At 52.2% G+C, this 25,819-nt stretch overlaps 11 protein-coding genes across 11 annotated transcripts; 6 read left to right on the top strand and 5 right to left on the bottom strand.

Annotated features, from left to right (window-relative positions):
• Positions 1–1,586: 1,586 nt before the first annotated feature.
• Positions 1,587–3,176, bottom strand: CTAM01_14541 (uncharacterized protein; the record flags this gene model as incomplete). Its single annotated transcript, XM_060530540.1, has 5 exons — positions 1,587–2,255; positions 2,330–2,487; positions 2,546–2,809; positions 2,866–2,974; positions 3,030–3,176. The coding sequence occupies 5 exons, from the start codon at positions 3,174–3,176 to the stop codon at positions 1,587–1,589; spliced, it is 1,347 nt and encodes a 448-aa protein (XP_060374919.1).
• Positions 3,177–5,743: 2,567 nt separating this feature from the next.
• Positions 5,744–5,983, top strand: CTAM01_14540 (uncharacterized protein; the record flags this gene model as incomplete). The annotated part of the gene is made up of 1 exon (XM_060530539.1): positions 5,744–5,983. The coding sequence occupies one exon, from the start codon at positions 5,744–5,746 to the stop codon at positions 5,981–5,983; it is 240 nt and encodes a 79-aa protein (XP_060374918.1).
• Positions 5,984–6,953: 970 nt separating this feature from the next.
• Positions 6,954–7,283, top strand: CTAM01_14539 (uncharacterized protein; the record flags this gene model as incomplete). Its single annotated transcript, XM_060530538.1, has 1 exon — positions 6,954–7,283. A coding segment is annotated over one exon (330 nt), but the record flags the coding sequence as incomplete, so codon positions are not given.
• Positions 7,284–11,407: 4,124 nt separating this feature from the next.
• Positions 11,408–11,830, top strand: CTAM01_14538 (uncharacterized protein; the record flags this gene model as incomplete). Its single annotated transcript, XM_060530537.1, has 1 exon — positions 11,408–11,830. One exon carries the CDS (start codon positions 11,408–11,410, stop codon positions 11,828–11,830), a length of 423 nt encoding a protein of 140 aa, XP_060374916.1.
• A 791-nt stretch (positions 11,831–12,621) lies between these two features.
• CTAM01_14537 (amino acid permease) lies at positions 12,622–14,463 on the top strand (the record flags this gene model as incomplete). Its single annotated transcript, XM_060530536.1, has 4 exons — positions 12,622–12,982; positions 13,087–13,367; positions 13,446–14,223; positions 14,282–14,463. 4 exons carry the CDS (start codon positions 12,622–12,624, stop codon positions 14,461–14,463), a joined length of 1,602 nt encoding a protein of 533 aa, XP_060374915.1.
• Positions 14,464–16,541: 2,078 nt separating this feature from the next.
• On the bottom strand, positions 16,542–18,131 carry CTAM01_14536 (glycosyl hydrolase family 43 protein; the record flags this gene model as incomplete). The annotated part of the gene is made up of 1 exon (XM_060530535.1): positions 16,542–18,131. One exon carries the CDS (start codon positions 18,129–18,131, stop codon positions 16,542–16,544), a length of 1,590 nt encoding a protein of 529 aa, XP_060374914.1.
• A 686-nt stretch (positions 18,132–18,817) lies between these two features.
• On the bottom strand, positions 18,818–19,238 carry CTAM01_14535 (methyltransferase domain-containing protein; the record flags this gene model as incomplete). Its single annotated transcript, XM_060530534.1, has 2 exons — positions 18,818–18,857; positions 18,931–19,238. 2 exons carry the CDS (start codon positions 19,236–19,238, stop codon positions 18,818–18,820), a joined length of 348 nt encoding a protein of 115 aa, XP_060374913.1.
• Positions 19,239–19,496: 258 nt separating this feature from the next.
• Positions 19,497–20,325, bottom strand: CTAM01_14534 (methyltransferase domain-containing protein; the record flags this gene model as incomplete). The annotated part of the gene is made up of 4 exons (XM_060530533.1): positions 19,497–19,621; positions 19,683–19,792; positions 20,119–20,147; positions 20,221–20,325. 4 exons carry the CDS (start codon positions 20,323–20,325, stop codon positions 19,497–19,499), a joined length of 369 nt encoding a protein of 122 aa, XP_060374912.1.
• Positions 20,326–21,031: 706 nt separating this feature from the next.
• On the top strand, positions 21,032–21,205 carry CTAM01_14533 (uncharacterized protein; the record flags this gene model as incomplete). Its single annotated transcript, XM_060530532.1, has 1 exon — positions 21,032–21,205. One exon carries the CDS (start codon positions 21,032–21,034, stop codon positions 21,203–21,205), a length of 174 nt encoding a protein of 57 aa, XP_060374911.1.
• A 465-nt stretch (positions 21,206–21,670) lies between these two features.
• CTAM01_14532 (major facilitator superfamily transporter) lies at positions 21,671–23,644 on the bottom strand (the record flags this gene model as incomplete). Its single annotated transcript, XM_060530531.1, has 9 exons — positions 21,671–22,048; positions 22,106–22,275; positions 22,328–22,397; positions 22,453–22,807; positions 22,858–23,022; positions 23,080–23,155; positions 23,212–23,284; positions 23,354–23,410; positions 23,471–23,644. The coding sequence occupies 9 exons, from the start codon at positions 23,642–23,644 to the stop codon at positions 21,671–21,673; spliced, it is 1,518 nt and encodes a 505-aa protein (XP_060374910.1).
• Positions 23,645–24,268: 624 nt separating this feature from the next.
• CTAM01_14531 (amidohydrolase) lies at positions 24,269–25,612 on the top strand (the record flags this gene model as incomplete). Its single annotated transcript, XM_060530530.1, has 1 exon — positions 24,269–25,612. One exon carries the CDS (start codon positions 24,269–24,271, stop codon positions 25,610–25,612), a length of 1,344 nt encoding a protein of 447 aa, XP_060374909.1.
• Positions 25,613–25,819: the final 207 nt, after the last annotated feature.

Raw genomic sequence — 25,819 nt, 5'->3', positions numbered from 1 at the left:
TCCTCGAGAGCCTGACGAAGCTGATCTTCGGTATATTGAGGCATTATATATAGAAGAAGACATGTGCAAAAGATGAGCCCATTTGGACGCGAATTGAAAATGTTGTGATAAAAGGAGGTTGGGGGTGGGCATTGGGTTGTGGTGGATTTTCGCGTTTTTGTGGGTGCCAGAAACAGGGGGGTGCCAGGAAGTGGGTATGTTGACTTAGTGGCTATGAAAGGGTCCTGGGATCCATGGAACCTGGATAATTCTTTCTCATCGAGGCACAAAAGTCCATCTTTCGTTATGTGCAAGAAATACTGCCAGAGAAAACGTTTCTCGGGTGATGCAAGCATGTCCGGCGGCCAAGGCATTGGACAGTGAGTCATTGATGTAGAGTCGTGCAAGGAACCTCGGCGATTCCCAGTCATTGGGCTCCAAGAGACCAAGCTTGTATTCATTGCAAAATCATCCAAGACGCAATTTATTGCAAGATCATCCAAGGCGGAGTCCATTGCGTTGTTCAAGTCTAGAGAGTCCAGGAGCTGCGTATCGACTTCTATGTCGTCGAAGGCAGGAAGTAGTGCGTCGTTTGAAGCCGACTCTCCGTACAACTCCGCATTCTCAATGGCGTTTTCTTCTATGAAAAGGGTCTCAAAGTGATGATCGCCATTGTTGACATCTTGACTGCCAGGAAGATTGGACCCTGGAAACCCACGATCACCCGTGTGGCCGGTAACGAGCCACAGGTCACCGGTTGGATCTCCGGTCAGAGGATCGTCGTTGTGAGTCTCTGAAGGGACCTCAGCTGTGCAAAGGGCCGTTGAATCAGAAACTAAGCGTTGTCTCTCTACTGTTCGGCTGCTAGAAGCATGCTTCTGCATGCCTGGTTCCTGATTCTCGGGTTCTTCGGGTGTCCATATCTTGAAGACCTCGAGGTCGCAGACCAGATGAGCCTTCAAGCAAAGTGAGCATTTCGGGCGTTTTTTATCACACTACAAATCTTGTCAGAATAGGCTTTCGCTTTGGTGTACGTATGTGGCGATAGCGTCGTCACTAATAATGGTCGAGGTAAGACATACTCTGCGCTTCTTCCGAACGCACTGCGCGCACGCACCCCTGGTCCGTTTGCTATGCCTCGTCGGCATGCTTGCGAAGCTGTATCAGACAGGTGACTGCTTCGTTGGAATCTCGATGCGGTTTCAAACGTTAGTGGCTTGACAGTTAAAGCACTGCTACTCGTTTGGTATGTATTGGGGCTACAATGGGTGGAAAAGAAGTTAACGTCTGCCCGGAAGGCTCCGGACAGAGGCCGAACCGATGTGCTTAGGTAACACGCCGGTCCGAAAGCCGTACCGACTAAGGTTTGAAAGACTCAGTACTCGAATATCCTAGTGACCTTGCGCCCTGACCGACATTCACATTTCAAATTGACTATGAAAGCCCTGTTCGGGTATTTTGAGATGGACTGTGTAACATAGTTCTCTAGCACAAAACGAGTTACATAACTTCCACTAAAAGGTAATGTTCCCCACGTCAAGGCACTCGTGATAAAGAAAATAAGTGCATCGAAGTTTCAAGTTCCTTCCTAAAGTAGTGCACAGAGATCAGAAAGCACCCATGGTTTCTTCAGAACCTTCAATCTCGCCGTACCGTGGCAACTCTTCTAACGCTTTCTTTAGAATCTTGAAGCCTTGGAAGAGATCTTCTTCGGGAATAGTCAACGCGACTCCCAAACGAATGCGGCCATTAGGGCCAGGAAAGACAAGTAGACCTTCGCTAGCGCACAGCAATGAAAACCGGCGGGGAGTAATGTTCGCCGGTTTACTTTCGTACTCTGTGTCCAGCAAGATATTCAAGTCCGCGCCGAAAGCTGGACAGTATCGCAGCCAGGGGAAATTCCATGTCGATGTTTCCGCGCTCCATTTGGCATGGATGTCTCGGGCCCGCTGCTGTAGGTTCTCCTCCTCGTAGATATCCAATGCGGTGGTCACACCTGTGACGGCCATCGAAGACATTGAGAACGTGCTAACTGAGTGGTATGGCTTCATTTTGTTCATGACTTCATCGGGGCCAAGCACAAATGAGGTTGGCCAGACACCTCCGGAGATGGACTTGCCCATGGTCACCATATCTGGTTTGTGCTCGGGTCCCATCCAGTCAGAACTCAAGAACCTGCCAGTCTTGCAGGATCCCATCCGGACTTCGTCTGCGATGAAGAGAATATTGTACTGCTTGCATAGCTTCCAGACGCCAATGCAAAAGTCGATCTCTTCCTCCATGGTCCTTGGAGGGGTTAGTAAATTGTTCGATTGTGTCGCAATGTTAGATGCGGCATTGGAAAGATGACTCGCCTGGCAAGTCCATGAAGTGGCTCCATGATGACGGCAGCGATACGCTCATGCATCTGCTCAAATACCTCTGCATAGTCTTCGACATGAAGGTAGCGAAGAACCTTTCCTGTTTGAGGGTTGATGTTGGTCATATTTTTGCTGAATGTCGCGAATTCTGGGTTTCATTTTACTATTTTGACATTTATCAATAGGAGCTTGATGTGGCGGCTTACCTTCCCAGCCGGCCTCCGGCTCCATGAGAGGCCACACTCCAGAAAGCGTACCGTGGTAGTTGTCCGACGTTCCGAGGACAAGAACCTCCCTGGGGTCGATTTTCTTGATGTCGACTCCCCATCCACGCGCCAACTTGCAAGCTGTATCTGTAGCTTCAGAGCCCGACGTCATGGCCAACACCTTGTCATAGCCAAACTTATCACACAACCGTTTGGCTAAACGAGGCCATCCTTCTGCTTGGCCAGCAATGTTGGCGAGTGTTACTGGGTACAAGTTAGCACAGAATGATCAGCGGCATAGATGAAGATCGTTTTCTGACTTTTCTTGGCTGAGTTGACTTGCGCTTCAAGAAGCCTCGGATGACATTGCCCAAGGTTGCTGGCGCTGAATCCACAGATGAAGTCAATCAGCTCGCGCCCATCGGAATCCTTGACCTGCAGTTAGTCTCAAGGACAAAGACATCCCGGGCGGGGTGCATCTTACGCGAACCCGGGAACCTTGCCCAGACACCAGGTACACTGGCAAAGAGTTGATCCCTCCGACGCTGTAAGTCTTGTTTATCTCGTTCAGTGCACGGCCAGATGCCGGCAGGGGGAGGGAAATTTTGGTTGTAGTGATACTCTCTAACATGGCTGCATGTACCTCTCTGCTTGGTTTGCTGGAGCAAGACGATCTTGAGATTGCAAACAAGATTCGTATTTAATATGGTTTTCAGATATCTGCGTGCAAGAATACTCATTTGATGCAGACCTCATTCTACCTCCATAAAAAAAGCCTCAGATTCAAACATCAAAATGTCTCAATCAGGAAGTTTTACCACTAAAATCTCATAGGCCATGTCCCAATATTAGTCCTTCGCTGCAGAGTAGGTAGTGAAATGCAAGAACGCAAATGTAGAAGATCATGTTGCCCCGATCGACGGCCAGAAGTCTACCGACCGGGCATGGTATGCGATAGACTTCGGCGTCGAAGGCAGTCTTGTCAGTGTATCGATTAGAAGCCACTAGGATGACTGCCATTATTCAGCTAGCAAGCCGAAAATATGCGAAACGTTGAAATCCGTCATTATCGTCATGCACGCGGAAAACCTACTCCTTTCGACCAGTACATGATGATCACGCGACCGCAGTAGAGGGATGCAACGAGCCTCGGTGGAAAAGTTGCCTAAAACGGACTGGTCTTGCTCCGGGCTTCTCCGCAAATGTTCCTCAGCACTACAAGTTGCGATTGATGCCAATTGCCCGATCAATGCAGGTTTCTTTTGTGCATGCCTGCCCTCATGAGATCGAGATAAGATACCAGACAGATAGAACATCAGGCAGAGTGTTGTTTAGGTTACAGCTGTAGCCGTCGGTCATGGTGTTTCCCCCTCCATCTGACATCCCGCGGCCTGCGCCGTCAAGTTGTCTAACTTTCGTAAATAATACTAGTATAGCGACAGCAATTTAAATCTGGCAAGCTGCTCAGAGAAAGAGGGTACTGACTAGAAGAAGCCAAGAACCATCATCACATCAAAAACCATCGTGAGCTAAGCTCTACGCCTTTCCCCTTCTCCCCTGATCTTGAATTGTTCCAATCATGCCCTGGAAATTGCTCACTCCGGAGCTCGTCCTGGTCACCCGGAACCAAACCGTACTCCTTGCGTGAATCCTCATCGCCGCTCTATGGATACGAACCCTCCGTCTCCAGGCGACAGCTAGAAACCCTGGCCCTTGGCACTTGAAGTTCACAAGCCTATTTGTCAAACATCGTGAACTGTTCGGTCAGAAAATAGAATGGCTTCATAAGCTACGTCTTCGATATGGACCCGTCGTTCAAATCGCGTGCAACGAGGTCTCGTTCGCAAGCTACACAGCAACAAAGCAAATCTACGGCTCGGGAAGTAAGGACTTTCCAAAAACGGAGCTATACTCTCTCTATCAGCAAGACGGTCACATGTAAGTGCCTTGCCGCGGGTTTGTTTTTGACACTCTTTGTGCTCATGAATCTGACATCTGCAGCAACCTATTCACAGCCCTCGACTCAGATACTGTACTTATGACACTCTCTTCCAAATGTAAGCTCCGTGCTCTATGGCTAACGTAACCGATGCTAGCATAGCACTATACGGCGCCATCTCGCTGGCCGGTACTCCAACTCGTAGGTTCTCCGACCTCAGATCATGGAGATGATAGACGAGCGGGCAGGAGCCTTTGGGGCGGTGTGTGCGGTATCAGATACGGCAGACATCTACGTGAGATACCCGAGGTCACCCGCATGAATGTGGTTTCTGACTGTGTGCGCTGAAATATTAGTTTTACCTGCATGCATACGCTCTCGATTGTGTGACTGGGATGTTGTTTCATCCTCACAGAACAGATTCACTATTCGACGCTGGTGACCAGCAGATGGTCAAGCTGCTATCCTCATGCCAAAACCCGAGAAGGTAGATTCTCATCAAACGCGCTTTAGAGTCAAGAAACTCTTTGGGATGCGTTCTTAACACTAACAAGTCTAGCTCACCACTCTGGGAGGCCTTGTTCCCGAAGCTGGTCGACCTGGAACAAGGAAGCAACTTTTTGCGAAAGTTTGTGCAAGACTCGTTGGAAACCGGAGACCACTCCGACTTCACCTTGGCACGAAAGCTTCTAGAATCGAGCCATGTAAGCAGGCCCCGGGCAGAAGCTGAATGACTCGACCACATTGGCGCTGGGATCGGAACTACAGGTGATACCTCGCGTTGGCTCATTTGGGAACTCTCTCAGCCCAAACACGAGGGAAGAGTCCAAAAACTTCACAACGAGCTTGTCGAAGCAGGGAATGATCGGCCTCTTCACAAACTGCCCTATCTCATCGCTGTTGTTCATGAGGGCTTGCGTTTATTTGCCCCAGGAACGATGTCGCTTCCACGTTACGCGTCAAAACAGAGCGCCTTTATTGATGGATATTTCATCCCCAAGAATTCGATCGTGGCGTGTAACTCCTTTAGCATGCATCGCCTGGATGAGAGTACGTTCCCGGACGCATGCCAATTCGTTTCTGAGAGATGGTTGAATTCAGAAGACAACACTGATCGACAACGTTTATTTCTTGCCTTTGGGCTTGGCCCACGGACTTGCATTGGGCGGCAGTAAGCTTGGATACTTCATCCACGTCGAGTTAGAGGTTCTTGGTCAAGGGGTGAATCGCTAACGCAATGTGCGCTTTGTAATCTTGCTATGGCTGAGATGAGAGCTTGCTTGAATGCAGTCTACTCCAAGTATCGTACTAGACCCTCCCCGGATATGCGGTCGAGTATGGAGATGGATGATCAAGTTCTGACATCCCATCCTCGAGATCTGTGCTGCGTACCTTGGGACCTAGAGGCGTGGTTCTCCAGAGTGCCTTCATCACACGCAGTTGAGGATCACTGGCATCTATTGCTTGGCAATCGGGCTGGCACAGGTAGAGAAGCTTAGAATATCAGCCCTAATTCCGGGTCGTCACTCAACTTCCAGAGATCTTCTCAGCATTGGAAGGGTGGCCGAGTTGGTTATGGCGCCAGGTTAAGGTCAGCTTAACATCTGTTTCCTGGTGGGGCAACCCGCGCGAGTTCGAGTCTCGTCCCTTTCAAGAATATCTTTTTGCATGTCGTGGTGATATTGATATCCATTATCCGATGATTTTTTTGGTGCGATTTGACGAATTCGGTGAACTCCGCCGATGCGTCTTTTTGGGTACGTACCTCGAGAATTGAGTTCCGTCTGCAGAAATTGTTAGTGCAACGGAACGGACCAGTAGATGGGGCAGAAACGGCTCAGAGTGGGTTCTTCGGATACGAGGGACCTGTGAGAACTCTGCCCTGGTGGGGCCGTCACCGATAATGTGCCGTGGACCAACCAGGGACGGTATTTCTGCGTGCACAGGCCACTTTCTCGCCCGATTCATCCCCGATTGTGGGTCCGGGCCTGGATTGATGTTTGCCCCATTCCGGACGTCCTCCGACCGGTCTTCCCAGCTGCTGTCGAGTCGTCTCCACGCAGATGTTACACTCGCTGAAATTGTTGGAACGCACCATCATTTCATGAAGATTGCGCTGCTGCAGCCTTAGCTTCGGGGGGCAACGGGGGACCCAAGCGACCCAAGGTCCTCAAAATACAGGGGCGATGAATGCTGCAGGCATGTGCGCACTGCGCAGCGCTGCCTAGCGCTGTAGTCCACTGTCCACTGGTCCAGAGGTGCAATGTACCGAGGTGAAACGCGGTATTTTGCACTGAATACTGGGACTGACGAAGACATCAAGCCAAAGAGATATGTCTGTCAGAGCGGCAGAGCAATTGTTGAGACCCGACAGTTGTTGGTTACTGGTGGTCCGGTTCTTGGCCAATCGTTGCCGACCGTTGCAAGTACGCAGTACGCAACTTTGTGGATTCGAGCCTCTTGGACGACCTGGTCTTCTTCACGTGCGGACTTGCTCTGCTCCGCAATGCCTTGTCTTGCGTCGTATCATCCTACTGCTGCGCGTCCCAATTCCCTCTCGTAATCGTCAACTACACTAGACCATATGGGTTCCTGGGAACTGTAAGCAACAGTTGGCCATGCGCAGCGCATCTGAGCGTATCTTGTCTCGTAAGATCACAGCTGTGCCGTTTGCTGCCCATCGCGATCGGCCCAGAAATTGGACGTCGGATGCTTTTCGCAGACACCGACCACGTGAGCGGTGGAAGCAGTATCGTCTCCGATCAAGGTGCTCGACGGATGCGCATGCCGCCCAGATAAGAGTACGGCTTGCGAGTGTCAACCTCCAAATGGTGTCGTATCTTTGGGTTGTTTCCGAAGGTCTGGCCGCAGACTTGTTTCGTAAAGCTAACAGCGTCTTATCTCGGGCGATAGGCGATTGCTGTTTTCGAACGGCGACCCAGGCAACCAGGAGCGACAAGGGGTTCAAGGGGATTCCTCGGCGTCCACAATTCCATCCTTGAGCCTTGAGATAAGCAACCACAGCAGTCTGGGGTTTCGGTAGGTCCCCCACGCAGTGATGGAGGAGGCCCCTTTCCGCCCCTACATCGAGTGGGCTTCTTGATGGCCTCGGTCAGCAAAATCCCCGTAACGTATCAGTTCCGATAGTCGTACATTGCGCGGATGAGCAGGATGTCTTTCCCCGAGTCCCTGGTCTGAATGGTAAGCTACGCCGTATGCCTTACCGAGGCGGGTGGTGTTTGGCGGCTATAGTCCTATCTTCGAGGCGCGCTGGCGCGGTCTGCGACAAGTTGACATTTTGGTCAGGAGACACTTGTGGCGTTATCAAATCGGTTTCCCGGCGTGTAGGCCGCCCCGTGTTTGTAAATGCCGGGATAGCCATTGGTCTCGCTCAGTCTATACCGGCTGAGTTTCCTGGATTTGGGAAGACGTCGCGTGATCTGCGTAGGATCGATATTCCCGAGGGCTAGAAGTCGGTAGTTGGAGATGTGTTCAGGGCTAAACGTCGTCGTCACTCCTGTCAGGGCGGCCTGCTTGTCGGCCGCCTTCGTTCTTGCAAGTACCTCGCTAACAGGGTACAGAGTCGGTAGAGTCGGAACTGATGTTTCTCTGCCTATCAGTACCTTAGTCCATGGTGTATCGATGCCCTTGTGCCGTCCAGCACTCTGTATCAAGGATCTGTTCCGATGAGATGTTGGTTGCTTCGTCTACTCCGTACAGAGCCAAGTGAGCTTCCCCGGCTCAGCGTTTATTGTCTCGCTGGGCGACATTACTCTGTGAATTAATCGCACGGGTGGTGTAACCGGTATAGAGTATAGCTTATCCCTACATACATAGGAGATGTGCCTTGGTCCCGGTCGATGGCAAGGGATAAGAATCAAGGATTGATGCAGCCGTAGTTCGCATCCTGCAGTCGAGCTAACATGGCCATGTCTAGAGCAAGGAGTAAGGATCTTCGTCAATGGAAAATGGGAGACTTTGGCGATGGCCCAGGAAAGATGGAGGCGTCAGAGAGATGCGGTTGCCGCAAGGCTGGAGAGGATCCAAGGCGTCGGTGGAGGAGGAAGGCACGGGGTGGGTCTGGTCACTGTCAGCCTTGAGGAAGCCACGATGTGAGGCAGGTGCGACGACGGAACCTGCGCACCTTCCGTTTGTTCTCCAAGATATTGCAGGTGGAAGGAAGGGAAGGTGCGATACCCCCCTTCTTGAGATGCACCTTCCCGCCTACTCTATCTGGACGCAACCACGTGCTTCTGATCTGACGACATCGTGCCGCATTTCTCAGGCCCGCGGTGGATGTTTCCGTAAGGTACAGACGCGAGGTTCACTCCACTCAACTTCATGTCAAAATACGCCAGCGAACGTGTTTCTCTTGGTCTTCACCTCCACGTCGCATCCCGCTCTCATCGACAGCTGCCGTGGTCTTGGCGCCTCTAAACAACCTTCCTCACTCGAAGACCTACAGCGGGGTTCCCTATTAGACGCTCTCCCGTCCTGGACTACTCCCGACTCCCCCATGTACCTTGCCTTGCCCTCTCGGCTCCCGCATGGCTATCTACATACTGTTGCACTGCACTGCAACGGAGAATCTAGACGCAGATCTCTTCCAGGGCAAATGTCGGTTCATGGATGCTGTTGGTCACCGCCATGTGATGCCCTCGCTAATTCGTTTCCAGCTGCGGCTCAGCGGCACCTAAATGTTTTGACGTACGGGAACGAAGGATGAGGAGGAACCGTTCTCGAGACCCTGCGCGCGTGTCTGCGGGCGTTCGATCACCCTTACCAAAGTCACTGACCAGGTACACCTACCTGTACGCTGGCATCCTTATTCTGCATACGAGGTCTCAAATTCAACGTCACTTCGTCTAAATGGCTTCTAGTGGTGGTTGTATCGGGCTCTCCGGAAAGGCAATCGAACCTTTCACTTTGCCCGATTCATACGCTTTCTTTCGGGACTCCGCCAAGCAATTTGTCGGTCTGCACTCGGTGTGTTAAATCTCGCTCTCGCCATCCCCACTTCACCAGCGACCGTCATCGCGCGCGCCACACCCGCTTCCATCAAAAACGAGGCGTTGCGCATTTTGCTGCCCTCGCTGGGCCTCATTGGAAAGCCATTGAGCTGATCATGATGCAAGGCTATCGATTTGTTCCATCATGCCATCTCAGCCTTTCCCCGGATTCGATACGTATATACGTATCGTGAGTGTGCCCCTCCTGTTCAGCCTGGCAGTGGACAGGGTCTCCAGGGTCTAAGGGTACCAATTGCGCCATCAGCGAGGCTTCAGGCTTCAGCGCAAGTGGACGACCCAGCATGGCGGGACAAACGTCGACGTCCTTGTCGCGTGTGCTGCGATCGGGTGTCATCCCCCGGACTGGCCTGGCTTCCCTCCACCAAATAGCCGGGTTTGGCGCTGAGCCGGCTCGGTAGGTGCTGAGGGAGAAATTTCTTGGCCTGACGAATCGTCTGTCTTTCCCATCAGGGAATCGAACGCTTTCCTCGCATCCCGACGACAGACATGAATGGTAGACTGACAGCCACCGACGATTGTCACCGACAAGTATCTCACCCGCGTTAAGCCGGCGCAGAGATACTCTTACGTACGACTCGGCTTGGCTCTAACTTGGTGCGGCAGGTGGGCGGATCATCACTGGAGTACCCTCTGTGACATCAGCACCTATTCAGGGCCTCCTCAGAGCCACTTCAGAACCACTTCCCACGGGAGCTTGCAGGCCTCACGATCCTAGTGGGCTTGGTTGTATCAGGGAGTTATTCAAGGTGTGCCCCCCGACCCTGTGTTGGCGCGCAGAGGCAGCCTTGGGATTCCCTGTGCAGAACGGGGGGAGCCCCTGTCTCTCCCCCCATCTGCTCCAGTCTCCTCCATTTTCCTCCATTTCTCTCCATCCAAGCGCGTCCACTTGGCTCACTTTTCAAACGCTCACTCGCTCGCTTTGCGACCGCCAACCGTGTCGTCCTCCACCGTCGTCGGGATCAAGACGGCAAGACGGAAGATTGAGAGACTCCACGACTCGCACCGGGCGAACCAACGGTCTGCATTTGCGTGGAGAGCATGCGGCGCTAGTCGGGCAACTGGGACCACAGCACTACGTCATTACGCATTATGTGCATTGAGCAGGTCGAGGATGAGGACTGATGGAGAAATGGATCATTTCTTTGCTGTCTCAGAGGTTGACGATTTTTTTGTGCTGCCGCTGCCGCTGCCTCTAGGCACTCGGTCCCTGATTGTTTCCCCTCGACACGACGAGGATTATTAGACGTGGAGCGCAAGCCGCAACCACAAAGCGTAACAACGTGGAACGTTGGAGCCTCATCCGACGCCTCGCGGCTTCACGGCTCCTCGGGGTCATCCCTTTCGGCGCCGACGGGGGAGGGGAAAAGAGGAGAGTTTTTGAGGAGAAACCTGGAAGAGAGCGTTGACAAGGTCTCAATTCTCAAAGTACCTACACATTTCCAACAAGTACGGAGTACGGATGGCTTGATTATTCGTACATCGCCCCCAACCCACCCGTGCGGGACAACACACATGCGCAAGAAGCCGCGAAGAACACACGAAGAATAATGCCTCCATGAGTTCCTAGCGTCAGCTAGCGGACAGCCAAACCTTGACCACTTGTCGAACCGCGGCACTGTAGTGCGGGAAAAGGATTTGCAAAGTCTCAATGTCTCGCCATCCTGCCGCCACTCTCCATGGGACTCTCAGGCCTAATCCAAGTCGTGCGACACACAGGCGCGGAGCAAAGTCCTAAGGCGCGCGGACCAATGTCCAAAGGGCCGCAGCCCAATCGGCTGATGATTAGGGATACAGGGCAGAGGAAATGCAAATGCAAATGCAAGACAGGCTGACAGGCTAGAGCCCAAAGTACCGCCGATAAATCCCATTTACCTTGGGTCGGGTGTTCCAACGATGGGCTCAATATGCTTTAGACCTGCGGTCGATAGCGCGGGACAAATTACCGCAACCAGGCCCAGAGCCGACACCGTCTGGCTCTACACGCGCTCTTACAGGCTCACTTCTTCGGCCTGGGTCTTGGCACCACACCAGATACGGCTGTTGCGAGCGATGCGATGCTTGAATGCTTCGATACGGCTGACGCTGGCCACATGCCAGGCACCTCAGCTCTATCTTCTCGGCCTTGCCTTGCACGGCGTTGCGTTGCCCTTCACTGTGCCGCAGGACGTCGTCCGTAAGCGAGAGAGAGCGCCCATGCTACCCGCGCTGACTGCCCGGCAAGTCTTGGGAGGTCAGAGTGTGGGCAACAAGATTGCTGTGGCACCGGTCGATTCCACCGGGGACCCCGAGTCAGACCAAAGAGGCCGCGAGAGATAAACAGACACAAGTTGAGGGAACCTACGCTAAGAAACCCTTCATCGACATTGTGCGAGCCCGCCCGCGCCCAGCAGTGCACACGGCGCCTGTATCCTGTATGGACAGATAGGTACAGGGACAGCACTGATAGGACGAGACATGCGACTACATATGGACGGACAAGGGGCTGAGAGGGGGGCAAAGGACATGGGCATGGGCATGGGGGTGTCGAAGGTACACTACAACTCTTTGGGAGTTTGGTCCCGCAGCCTACGTCCATGTCCAATGAGATGGACGTCATTCACCCATCCCGGCGAACGCGACACCAAGGAGTGAGAGAGGAACCGACTGATAGCCCAGTACGGGACGGCACTGAATGGAAGTTGTACAGTGAGGAGTAAGGACTGCCTCAACTCAATCGAGACCTTCCCTGCCGGCTGTTCTGTCTGTCAATCTGTCTCCGGCAGCCTGTCTGTCTGATTTGTCTTGTTTGTCTATTTTTTCGACCCTTGCCGGTTTTTGCCTCTTTTTCTTTTCCTCCTTCCTTTTAAACTCTTCGTCTTCCCATCTCCTCGGCTCTGGAATACTTCAGTTCCAGTTACACACGGCCGATCCTCCCCCAAATAAACTTCCCTTCCTCTTGGCTTTCCAAATCACATAAGGCCTTCACTGTCCCTCATGTCAATTGGAAGAGTCGTCTCACCTTTTTAACCTTTCTCTCCTTTCCGGTCCTCCCTCTCGCCGCCTCGGTGCCCGATTTTGGCTTGCTACTCGACAGATAGTATAGTCAAACAACATAACGGGCTTTCATCATGGCGCATGTGCTCTCGCAAGACCCCGGTGCTCGCGAGCACGATCTCGGCTTCAACAAGGGCGATATCAAGGATGGCTACACTACCCGACCCTCCCGTTCCGACGATGGCGGTGCCGATAACATGCTCGAGTCTCTGGGTTACAAGCCCGAGCTCGAGCGTAATCGCTCAACGCTGCAGGTTGCCTTCATGTCCTTCGTCCTCGCTGCTATCCCCTACGGTCTTGCCACTACCATGATCTACCCCTTGGCTGGCGGTGGTCCTGTGAACATTATCTGGGGATGGCTCGGCGTGTCTTTGATCATTATCTGTGTCGCTGCCTCGCTCGGTGAAATCACCAGTGTCTACCCTACTGCCGGAGGTACTTACCAGCTTTTCTTTTCCGTCATGTTTGCCGTTGCGACGGCCGGCCGGCTCCGAAATTCGCCAAATCCGGACTTTATGCTGACGACTTCTCTATGATAGGTGTCTACTACCAAGCCTTCATGCTTTCCTCTCCCAAGTACCGCCGCGTGGCCAGCTGGATTTGCGGCTGGTTGTACGTGGTGGGAAACATTACCATTACTCTGGCCGTGAACTTTGGAACTGCTCTGTTCATCGTCGCATGCGTCAACGTTTTCGAGTCGGAACCTGGTGTCGGCGTCCTTGCTGGCGAGCCGTACCAGGTTTTCCTCATCTTCCTGGGTTTGACCTTCATTTGCAACATTGTGTCCTCGCTCGGCAACAGGTGGCTGCCCATCCTTGATGTAAGAATGCTTCTGCTCCCGCGTGCCCTGTGTTGTATAGTTGTGAAATGAAAGCATACTAAACTTTTCGTGACTTAGTCCGCGGCTATTTTCTGGACATTCGCTGGTGTCTTCGCCATCATCATCTCCGTCCTCGTCGTCGCCAAGAACGGCCGTCACGATGCCAAATACGTCTTCACCCACTTCGAGGCCAACTCCGGATGGCCCGATGGATGGTCTTTCTGCGTCGGTCTCCTTCACGCCGGATACGCCACTTCGTCCACTGGCATGGTTATCTCCATGTGCGAGGAGGTCAAGAAGCCCGCTACTCAGGTCCCTAAGGCACTCGTCCTCACCGTCTGCCTCAACACCCTGGCCGGTCTCCTGTTCCTTATCCCTCTCGTCTTCGTGCTCCCCGACATCACCTATTTGATCAACCTGGCTTCCGGTCAGCCCGTCCCCGCCATCGTCAAGGACGCCATGGGAACATCCGGCGGTGCCTTCGGACTCCTCTTTCCTCTCATTGTCCTGGCCATCCTTTGCGGTATCGGCTGCACCACCGCCGCCTCTCGTTGCACCTGGGCCTTCGCTCGTGATGGTGCCATCCCTGGCTCCCGCTGGTGGAAGGAGGTCCACCCCAAGCTGGACGTTCCCCTGAACGCCATGATGCTCAGCATGGTTGTCCAGATCATTCTCGGTGTCATCTACTTCGGCTCCAGCGCTGCTTTCAACGCCTTCTCCGGTGTTGGTGTCATTTGCTTGACTGCCTCGTACGCCATTCCCATCGGTATCAGTCTCTTCAACGGCCGCACCCACCTTGTCGGCAGCCCCTTCAACCTCGGCAAGTTTGGTGTCGCCGCCAACGTCATATCTCTCGGTAAGTACACTTTCCAAAACAAATTTCATCATTAGGTCCAAAGCTAACTCTTTGACAGCCTGGTCTGCTCTTGCCATGCCCTTGTTCTGCATGCCCACCTTTGTTCCCGTCACCCCCACGACCATCAACTACGCGCCCGCCGTCTTCGTCGCCGCCTGCCTCATTTCCGGTGGATGGTACTTTGCCTGGGGCAAGAAGAACTACGCCGGGCCCCCTACCAACGAGGAGCCTGCTTTCTAAGCTCTCTACACAATTGAGCTCGAGGATATCTGCGACGGTTAAAGGCCGAAATGTCTTTGAGCTTTCCAGCATCTTCGGGTCGAAAAATTAAAAGTATCGACAACATACACTTGGCAACAGTGTGCATCCGTATGGGTTTCCTGTCACACTTGGAAACAGTGAATTAGGAGCAACCCATTGGCAGCATTTTGCCAGGAGGCGCCTAATGGATTATGGCGCATCGGGCAAGGATACCAACAAAAAAAAGAGAGAGAAACGAAGGCGGTCATGTACATAGGAATGATACCCCCAGTGCTTAAATTCAAATTTTCAGTTACAACAACCACCTGTCGTCATTTGCTATTGTGATCTATTTCGCAAAACAGCTGCAGTCAGTTAAGCACCAAACAGATTCCCATCCTCAAAATACAAACCGTTGAGGCCATTCGCAGTTACCTATCCCAAATTCGCCGAGCCTTGCCATCCAAGCGTAGAGTATTGTTGAAACACCACGTCGCCGAGGTACATCCGACCAAAAGCCAATCCTCCAGCTTTCGTCTGATCAAAAAAAGCCCACTGTGAAGTTTGCGCCCAGCCAAACAATCGACACTGTACTGGACTGTACAAAGTGGAAAGGGACTACCCTTAGTACTCCTCCGTGCCTCCATTTCCCCCCCTTTTTCGGGAGGAGATTTTCACTGCAGTATTTTCTCTCTTCATAATGGAGTTGTTTTTCTGGGTCCCCCGTTAGAGAAGCGTTGAACTTTTCAAATTGCCAAGAACCTCCATTCCGGCCGCCTTGCACACCCGTCCGCCCGCCCCCATGGGGGCACGGGGGCAAGCCAAACCAGACTGGGATAATACAGGCGGTTTAAAGGATGGAGAGTCAGATGATCCGTGATCCTCTCTTTGTTATGCCTAATTTGGATATGATCAAGGTGAAGGTGGGAGGAGGTCCCGGAAAATTTTGATCTAGAGAGAGCAGTATCGGCATTGGATGGAGTGTGTGGTGTGAAACAGTGCCTGGGGGCGGGCTCGCGCGGTCCCTCAGATACATACAATCCTTGGGTAAAGGGACCAGCAACCAACGGCGGTGACGTTGGAGCTCTTTACTCAACCAACGTCCTTTGCATACCCGGCCCCGCCCTTGGTTGCCCATTTAAACGCCGACCGCTCCTTCATGTCCAGAACGGGGTGGGGAACGCGGTCAGCGGAACTTGTCCGGTGGATTTGCCGTGTTTGATTTTTTAGTGTTCGTGGCTCAGCCTGATTTTGATGTGAGGAGCTCGGGACACTCGGTGACTTGGTCACACACACACATATGCGGACTCTCGACTCGAGGGACGGGAGTGGGATGGTAAGGAACTTGTTCATTCTTACGGCATGAAAGTCCACTCACACGTAAAACGTCCCTTTCGCATCTTAGAGCCTTGTTTTTCTTTTTGCTTCATGTAGTCTCAAATGTGTAGACCCAGGGTCTCAGGGCTTGTCCCTGGGCAGAACGTGCTAGGTATCGATACATGGACCTGAATGTTCTTCAACGGGTCGATCCAGTGTGGCAATCTTGAAGGGTGTTCACGGTCTGGCGAATCAAGTCGGCGAGAGAGGGGGATGTGATGCGATGACGTCTTTCGTTCAGGTTTTCTAGAAGATTTCCGTTTCGGGGGCTTCTTTGTGTTGATCGTTTTCACCCCACTTTCTTCTCGGGATGGCAGGGCGTTGCGCTCACCTGAGTCGGTGAGGATGCCGAAGGTTCCGGGGGTTCGGTGAGATACCGTCGAAGTTGATATCAGGCCTGGATGAGCCCTTGATTTCGGGAGCGAAAAGATGAGGGCTTCACGCCTTACTATAAGTGGGCCCTTGAATTTGCTCAGAAGTTGCCGTGCTTGGAGGTTCCAATCTCGAGTATTGGCCTAGTCGAGATATATTGGCAAGTGAGAATTTTGATGGATGGCTAGACGAATGAGAGTCATTCTCATCTATATTCTGATACCCAAGAACGAAATATGAGACTCCTAAATATTTGCAACTAGCTATGTACTCTTGTAAAGATATACATTCGAATGAAGCACACATGCATGAGAGTCTTGACTGCCGTCTCAAGCAGCAGTGAACGAGTTCACCTTGATCGAGCCTCCCAACTGCTTAGTAGCAAAGCTGAAGATACCAAAGCGATACGCAATGAAGAACTCCCACCCAGAGTTCAGCTTATACGCATCACCAAGCTTAGTAAACTCAACACCATCAAAACTGTAGAAAAAGTCGGCGTCCCTAGTCCCCGTCGGCCGCGCATCCAGTTCAGCCCGGAACCATATCTTGGCAGCGCCGCTCGGTACAGGTGCTGAAGCTACCTCCTTGCCTGGGTCAACGGGATTACCCGACTCCGCGTCGATGATGATACCCTGGATCGCTTTGAGGGTGTACTCGCTGCCGTTGCGGTGGATACCGATATACGCAGTCTGGTCGCGGAACGCCGCCAGCCCGAATTTGTCGCCGTCGGCCATGTTGCTAAAGTCGATTTCGACGGTTCCCTTGGGGAATTCTCCGTGGATTCGGTGGGTGAGGGTGTTTCTCGCAGAGTAAATGTCTTCGGTGACGCTCGCGGTGCGCAGGGTCACGCCATTCTTGACCTCGAAGCTCGCGACGTCGGGGTTGTGGTTCCATTCCCAGGTGGGACCGAGTTCGCTTTCAAACGTGTAGGTCCGCGTCCAATTGTACAAGGGCTGAGATGGAAGAGGTAGAGGGTAGGAGGAGCCCCAACCACCGTTGCTTCCTTTCACGATCTCGGGGAAGCCATCCGCGCCCCAGACAATGGGTGCCAGCACAGGCATGCGGCCCGCGGGATACGCCCATGTGAATGACATGAAGTACCAGTCTCCTTGCGCGGTCTCAATGAGACTTCCCTGGTGGGGTGAGTTCCCTCCCTCTAGCGGCGGCGCAATGTTTTGGCCCAGGATCTTCGCTTCGTAAGGACCCCACGGACTGCTCGACTTCCAGATGTAGGTCGTGGATCCGGGCTGGTCATTGAGGATATAGTACGTTCCGTTGATTTTGTACATCCTGTTACCCTCCACCGTCTCGGTATTGACATCCGATGCCTGAAGAACCTGCTGCGTCTTCACAACACTAAGACCATCGGCAGCGAGCTGCGAAACGCTGATTTTCCCGTTGCCGTAGACCACATACATCGTATCATCATCGTCGATCAGCAGCCCGTTGTCATACATGCAATTCCCACCACCAAAGTTGGCGCGGTTATACCAAGGCCCCTCCACGGACGAAGCAGTAAAGACCCAGGTGATCCAGAAGTTGGTGCACCCAATCCAGTACCATAACCCATCACTCTCGCGGTACCGCAGCGTCGAGGCCCAGGTACCACCTCGGTAGGCACGGGGCCCGCCGGGCGGGAGGTCGTAACCGTCGCCGAAATTGAGACGCGGAATGGAGTGCCCGACGGGCTCCCAGTTGACGAGGTCGAGGGAGCGGAGGATCGGGGCACCGGGGCTGTAATGGAAGTTTGAGGCGGAGAAGTAGAAGGCGCCGTCTGGGCCGACGGAGATGTCGTTGTCAGGGTAGTCTTCGTAGAGGACTGGGTTCTGGAAGGTTTCCTCGCGGCATTTTTTGATGGTTGCGGCCGAGGTGAGGAGGAGTAGGGCTGCTGAGAGCAGCAGAAGACGGGTCGACACCATCGTCGAAGAAGCACTGGCAGAGGCAGCCCGGGGAATTGAGAGCTTGGTTCAGACTTTGGGAATCTGATCGATTATCACGGGGACTCTTTCAGCTACATATACTGGAATATTCTTGAGGCATCTCCTTTGGCCTTTCTGGATTACTTCGAATCATTGGTGCGGGAGGAGAGTGTCAGCCATCTGCAGGAACTTCTCGGCGGGTTGACGTCCGCTACCTTAAATCGTCAAATGCGACGCTGTCACTTTGCGGGGTGAGAGATGCCAAGAAAAGAGAAACCCGCCCTAATTTAGCCATCTCGGTTTCCTGGTCTCCAGGGTTTAGCGGGAAAGGCCATTTCTTTTGGAAAAACATAGAGATCTTACCCGATTCCCAAGCCAATGATCTCGCCGCTACTATGTTGGTGCAGGATGACGTCCATCCTGTTGCGTTTTGGCTTGAGCAACGTCGCTTGCCTTAGTAGGACTTACACAGAGGGGCTAAGCAACATCCCAAGAAGTCGGGAGGCGGAATCAGACGCGGTGGGCGCTGCCGACAAGTTGTGATGTTGGCAAAATTATTCATTGCATCAGGATAGCTGGCAACTGAACGAAATGTCGGGTTCTTGAATACAACAGAGGACAGAGGAGCTAAAGCACTCTATTCTTAGTAGCAGCTATTATCATAACGTACACTGAGCGGCCCCTTTTTATTCCCGTTGCTCAAGCTTCTGCTCGTAGACAACATGACTGTAAAACTTGTCAGAACCAATCTTTTCTTCTCAAGTGCAACAGGCAAGGGGGGCATTTCAGTGAGACTCACAAGTGCAGGTAGACGTGAGTCTCGCAGGCCTTCATCTCCTGGCGGACCTGCGAGAGCAACACAAGCACCTCCTCCCTAGTCCAATCCAGTGCGGTGAAAAATAGCTTCAGGGTAAAGGCGTCAAGCCCTTCGAGCATCTGGATAAGGTTGCCCATGCCAATGTCCTTGAGCGAAGGATCCTTTGCCCAAGGCCCGATGGGAATCTTGTAGTGTCGATGCTCGACGTTTTGAAAGCCGAGGTCTCTCACCCATGCATTCAAACTTGATCCAGGAGCTCCATCTCGTCCAAGATTTGCGCAGGCTTCCATGAATAGGGTGGCTCATCGGTGTGTCTGGGTACTGTTGAGGGACCCATCGTCTGAGTCTAGCATCAGACTCCAGTCTTGGAACTCCGCCCAGCCGCCAGGCGTCAGGTTCCTAAATAGTCTCATTGTTACTATTCATCTTTCAAGTGCAGATGGTTAAAGGACCGCTCACTTAAAAATTCGGCTGATGTACAGTTGCCAGTCCGCGATAGAGCCAGCCATGTAACGGCTGAAGATGAAGGTGTACTTCTTGTTCCCTACCTAGGGGCTTTCGACGTCGTCGACCTCGACCTTGACGTTTGGAGGTACCCAAGACGGCTGAATGGGACTCAAATCAATTCCGGTTACCTCGGCATTAGGGAAGAAATCTCCCATCTCGGTTGCCCCTACAATGACATTATCAGTCTCGTTCACGAGCATTGGGGTCACATAGAAGCATCCAACTACCGGTCCCGGTGCCTATGTCTAGTATGCGATGCGTCTTAGTTTCGTCGAATGGTGCAAGGAAGAGCGTGTTGCCAATGATCTTGACCATCACGGTATGCGTTGATCCGAGTCTATCAGATTCTCTCTATAAAGAATATTGCAATCAGTGACTCTAGCTTTAAGAAGTTGATTTTGTGAAAACTTTACCTCGCCATTTGGGAACTTATAGGCTGTGTATGTAGTTACCAGATATGTCGCTCACAATGGGGACGACACGGATCAGCTAATGCTACTCACAGCCAGCTCGAAACGCGTGATAAGTTCGACCACATTCAGTCGGATAATCCACCATTGATGAAAACAGAGAGGCAGTATAAAAAGACCTGGTTCAAATTCCCATTAGTCCTGCTTGGAACGAACCTGTAATTGACGGTTTCAGGATTAGGACTGGACTCACATGCGATCATCCATGGTCGAGGCATCGTTCTGTTCACAAGAAACGCATCAGTTACGGCAGATTATTATAGAACTTCAAGATACGAGCCCTGATCACTCTTACTTCGTTGTCAACTTCGATGTCGGCTGATGTTGATGGGACGTCTGCCGTAGATGCCGCGGTTGGCTGGACGGGTTGTGCCTCGACCTCACTAATTGAGCCGGACATGATGATACCTGCACGCGCTGCAACTGTTTTCTGACACAACTGAGGGGATTCAAACGAGGTACAGGAGGCCTTCAGATAATACCATCCCAGGAAGCGGGATTTCTGAGGTTTATCGTATGTTGGCACCAACGTAGCTTGGCGGCGCTTAGTTGTAGCAAATATCTGGATCTTCTGCAGAGCGGATGCAGCACTTACATGGAGACAGCGTATCTCACCAATTGAGGGTAAAAGTCCGGCTGGGTTATTGCTTTTGTCCTCAAGTGAGCCAACATAGCAAGGTCGAGTAGTTCTAGTTTGACACGGATATGTTGCTAGGAATTAACAGCCCATCTGAGGCATCCAACGCCTCTAGCTGTCATCTAATAAACATATATGCATCGTCGTGGCTCATATGATACATGACAGTGCCATTGACGGCTGCGTAGAAATTCTCCTTCATATCCCATTCTGCCACCTCAAGTGTCAATTCTTAATAACATAAAACTGAACCTCCGCAATCATTGAGGTCTCAGAACGTATTCTGGCACCCTTGGAGCCCCTGGTCTCATCGGCGGTTTCGCCATCTCCATCTGCCCCTTTTGATTCGGTTGGTCATCAATACCAGATGTCCACTGGATTATGCCCATCATCGGCTCCGCGTGGTTCAGTATCGGGTCGTTCTTGTTGTTCAACTCGGTCGTAAACTACTTGCCAGACGCTTATCCGAATGTTGCAGCTTCAGTCCTTGCGGGCAGTGATTTTTTCAGAAGCGTCTTTGGTGTGGGGTCCCCGTTGTCCGCAAACGGAATGTTTACCAAATTGGGGGTTGCACGGGCGAGTTCGCTTCTGGGATTTTTGTCGCTTCTGTTCATCCCTATCCCTTTCATACTATACAAGGTAAGTCGCCACAAGTCTGCAAAATGATTTGCCATATCGCTGATTGCAGACACAGGTCGGTCCGAAGCTGCGCAGAGAGTACAGCAGACATGCGTAGAAGGGATATCTAGAGTGACCTACACACCACACCAGTCGTGGTTCCCGTGACAACAACAAAGGATCGCGAGTTCTACAAGATCGGGTAACATTTTCGCCATTCATAATTCCATTTGTTTAAATGTATATATGTTCTCTAGTTTGTTGTGGAATCCAGTCACATGAAATCCATGTTTAACGTTCACCTAATGGTGTTGTAAAGAAGAGTGCTTCATGGGCCTTTGTGATCATTGAACAATGATCAACCATTGAATAGGGGTTAAACATTTGCTTTACTAAAGAGCCATGAAACAGCGGAGTAGCTATATTCTCCCAAAACCATTCTTGCCAGATCACCTCTGTGTCTACTTAGTTCCCTTATGCCATCGCGCACTTAGATACTGTATCTGAAGAGTTTGTCCTGTTTATCTGTCAAGTCACTCTCAGGAGCACCACCTGCATCCAAGACGACCTCATCCTGGCTCTGGATGTTCTGGCCATCAGATTGAGCAGCATCTCTCTTCTTGTTGTCCTTTGCACAGAGCCATCTGTACACGACAATCTCGACAAACAGCAAGCACCACGTGACGATAGCTGTGACAACGCCGTTGAAATAGCGCGGCTTCTTGGTCCAAAGCTGAGGTGCGCCGATGCATCCTGCGCAGTACCCAACGAAGAACATTGCGTTGACGATGGCGCGTTTTGTGTTTCCCTTCACGTTTGATGCCGTAAGGGAGAGAAGGATCGACCATACGGCGGTAATGCACGATGCCTGAGCATACAAGGTCAGTAAGATGTCAGGACACAGTGTCGAGAATGTTTGACTTACGATCCAAGATGCAGCAATCATACCCCACCCGGCATTGGTGGACAGTTTCATAAGAAGTACGTTGCCAATGAGGGGCGGCAGGATGAGGACGAGAGCCACCAGACTTCGTTGCTTGGGGAAGAGCATGCAGCCGCAGACACCAATCCACAGCATCCCAATCTGAACGGCGCCTATAAAACGATATTAGATACGAATCTTAGTCAATGTAATCCGACGACATACCAGATGGAGCAGTGTATAGCATGGTCTGGTACTTGTCGTAGCCAATGCTATTGATAACAAGTGAAGCGAACTGGAGCATCCATGGTCAGCTGTTATCGCGATTTTGAGATATAGATGAGACCAACCGTAAGGACCGGAGACTGCATGGTGACCAGAACACCGAACCAGAACACGAACCAGGTTCTGATATCAAATACAGCCTCCTTGAGCTGCGTCATAGAAAAGGAGGTCTTGTCGCCACCTTCACGGTCCTTGGCCATGCGCATAGACAGTACTTGTTTCTGGCGCTCGTTCAAGAACCACGCATCTTTGGGGCCATTCGGCATGAAGAGGTAGAAGAGAACTCCGGCAAAAGAGGTAATTGCACCACAGACGAGGAACAACACTCTCCAAGGGGCGAGGGCGTGGGTGTTCTTGGCGATGCCGTACATCAGGAGGGAACCGCAGATCTGAGCGACGCCGTTCATGGTGATCCAAAGCCTATCCATTATCAATAACACGGTATGTACGTCGGCTTTGGGAGATCTTACGCTGTTCGGAGGGCATGCTCGTTGCTTCGGTACCAGATACTTGTGATTGTGATGAAGGCGGGAGAGACGGCCCCTTCGGCGAAGCCTAGTAGGAATCGAACGGCAGCAAAGCCGGCGTAGTTGTGCGGGGCCGCGAGACACATGCAGATAATGCCCCAGATGACGCTGCGAAAGGGGTTGTCAGCAGCTGTATAAAGAGATTGCAGAAAGGGATAGACTTACACGGTGACTCCGACAAACTTGGTAAGGTGGAATCTGCTCATCAAGTAGATGAAAGGATATTCCGATACCAGCTGACCTGTTCCGCGATGGTTAGAAACTGGATAGCTCGGGGAGCATCGCAGATGTACTTACCAACGTAGAAGATAGATGAACACCACGAGTATTGCGTGCTAGTCAGGTTCAGGTCGGTGATGAGGCCGAACACCTATCATCTTGTGGTTAGCAGCTTGAAGTTGGGGCAACATTTGATGGTTCCAGAACATAGGCAGCTTACACTGGCGTAACTAAGACTTTGCTTGTCCAAGTATTGCAGAAAAAAGACGAAGCACATCTAGACAAGCAAATCAGTCGAGTTGTTCATCAGTCATGGTTGCTAAAATTAGTTACTCACCATTGGCAGGATGGCCAGGTCGATCTTGCGGAGAACTTCCTTTTCCTCTTCAGGGGTATAGCCATCCGCAAGATCAACAATTTGTCCAGTCTTCTCCTTCATTGCTTCTGAAGGGACGTCGCCTCCTTGTTGCTTGGTCATCGCATCGATCTTGGTTTCGCCGGACGAGGCCATTGTTGCCAGTGCTCGTTTGGAAAGTCTGAAGTCAAAGTCAAAACAGCCTTCGTCGACTGTCTCTCTAGAAATCCCACCCTCTCGGAGAACGGCAGAAGTGCCGGTTTTAAGATCCACGAGTTCGTCGTCTCCACATGTCGCATGGCATGTCATCTGTCGACCCGGGGTTATGTTTCCATCCCCCGCACTAAGAGATGCATATCAGGACATTCTCCAGAAATCCCTTCGATTGGATGTGACTAGTGAAGATAGCGGTGATACCGGAGGTGGGGCGAGCCATGTTGCCGACGACAAAGGAGGTTCGTGACAGATACCCGACGCGGGTATCGGCAACATGGCTTTGTGCTAACCAGGTTCCCGATGATAGACTGCCACGCTACCGATAAGTCTAGTAATGTCAAATGTAAGTGGTTGATAATTGCAGTATGACGAAGTGCCGTGAAATGAAGCCAATCGGATAAATAAACATCTGTGGAAAAGAGTGAGCAGATATCCGAGTTGCAGGCACTGGGATTCAGCATTTGTAAACTCTTCGCTCCTTTTTTTGACTTTCCCCTCACCTCCGCCTCCATTCCAAGCTTGGCGTAGACAACCTAACCTTTCAGAAGTCTTCTGACATTCACCATGGTCACCGAAGCCGACTTGAAGCCCTGGCTCCGTAGCCCCGTCCGACGATACGTCCTCACCAACGCCACCATCGTCGACGTGACAGACGGCAGCCTGCGCCCCAACGCGGCGATTCAGCTCAAAGATGGCTACATAGACACAATCACCGACTCGACAGACTCAGCAATCAAGACCTCTGTGGAACAAGGCTTCGAGGTGATTGACTGCTCCGGCAAGTTCATCTGCCCGGGCCTCATCGACTCACACGTCCACTTCGTCGCGGTCCCTGGATTCGGCGACCTTTCTAAAGCATTCGGCAACGCCAACGATGTCTCACTTCTTCGCCAACCATACGTTGCCGCACAGATGCTACACCGCGGGTTCACGAGTGTGCGAGACTGCGGCGGTGCGCAGCAGGCACTGAAGGAAGCCATCAACGACGGTGTCTTTCCTGGCCCGAGGCTCTTCATCGCGGGACATGCCCTGTCGCAAGCGGGTGGCCATGGGGACATCCGTGGTGTTCACGATCACTCCGAGTGCTGCGGCGGGTCAACAAACGGGCTCGGAAGGCTATGCAACGGCGTACCGGAGTGCATGACCGCCGTCCGAGAAGAGATCCGCGGCGGAGCCGACTTTATCAAGATCATGGGCTCCGGCGGTGTTTCGACACCAACCGATAGAATCGACCACCTCCAATTCACCGGCGCTGAGATCCGAGCCATGGTCGAATGTGCCTCGAACGCGGGCACCTACGTCACAGCCCACGCATACACAACGAAAGCTATCCGGCATTGTATCGATAACGGTGTGCGGGGGATTGAGCACGGCAACTTTGTCGATGCTCCTACGGCGAAGCTCATGGCGGAGAAGGGCGTCTATCTTACTCCCACCCTCATCACATACGCTCAGATGGCGTCGCCGAAGTGGAAGGGCTATTTGCCGCCCGAATCCATGTCGAAGAACGAGGAGGTGCTCAATGCCGGGTTGGTGGCGCTCAAGACTGCGTACGACGCCGGTGTGACCATTTGCTTCGGTACAGACCTTCTTGGGCCGCTCGGAGCAGCGCAGTCGTTTGAGTTCTCGTTGAGAAGCAGAGCTGTCCCATCGCTAGCTGTGCTGCAGAGTGCGACGCTCAATGCCGCAAAGATGGCCGGCAGACAGGATTCGCTGGGTCAGATTAAGGAGGGCTTCGAGGCAGATCTTCTCATCACAGACGCCAACCCTGTCGAGAATGTATCCATATTTGATGACCCCGAGGCTCACGTGTTTGGTGTCTTAAAAGAAGGCAGGATATACAAGAGCAGATGGAGCGGTCTGGTCGAGGATGCCACAGTACCCGTCAGAATCAAGCCGGCGTTGTGAGATCTGTTTGAAACTTGGAATATTTGGAGATACTTAGGAGAAGAGGAGCAGCTCATAGAACCGCAGAAATCAAGGAAACTGCGTAATGAGATGGGAAAAAAAAGGCAATAGAAACCATGACGTACAATCAGCTGAGCATAGCAGAGTCAGCGACGCGTCGAGGTAACCTCGTAAAGTCCATGGAACTTATGCCCTAACGCGTGACCG

Source organism: Colletotrichum tamarilloi (genome assembly GCF_030869305.1).
Source record: "Colletotrichum tamarilloi strain Tom-12 chromosome Unknown Scaffold_125.1, whole genome shotgun sequence".
Lineage (NCBI taxonomy): Eukaryota > Fungi > Ascomycota > Sordariomycetes > Glomerellales > Glomerellaceae > Colletotrichum > Colletotrichum tamarilloi.
Note: the sequence above shows the minus strand (reverse complement) of the source record. Positions and strands in the feature narration are given on the sequence as shown.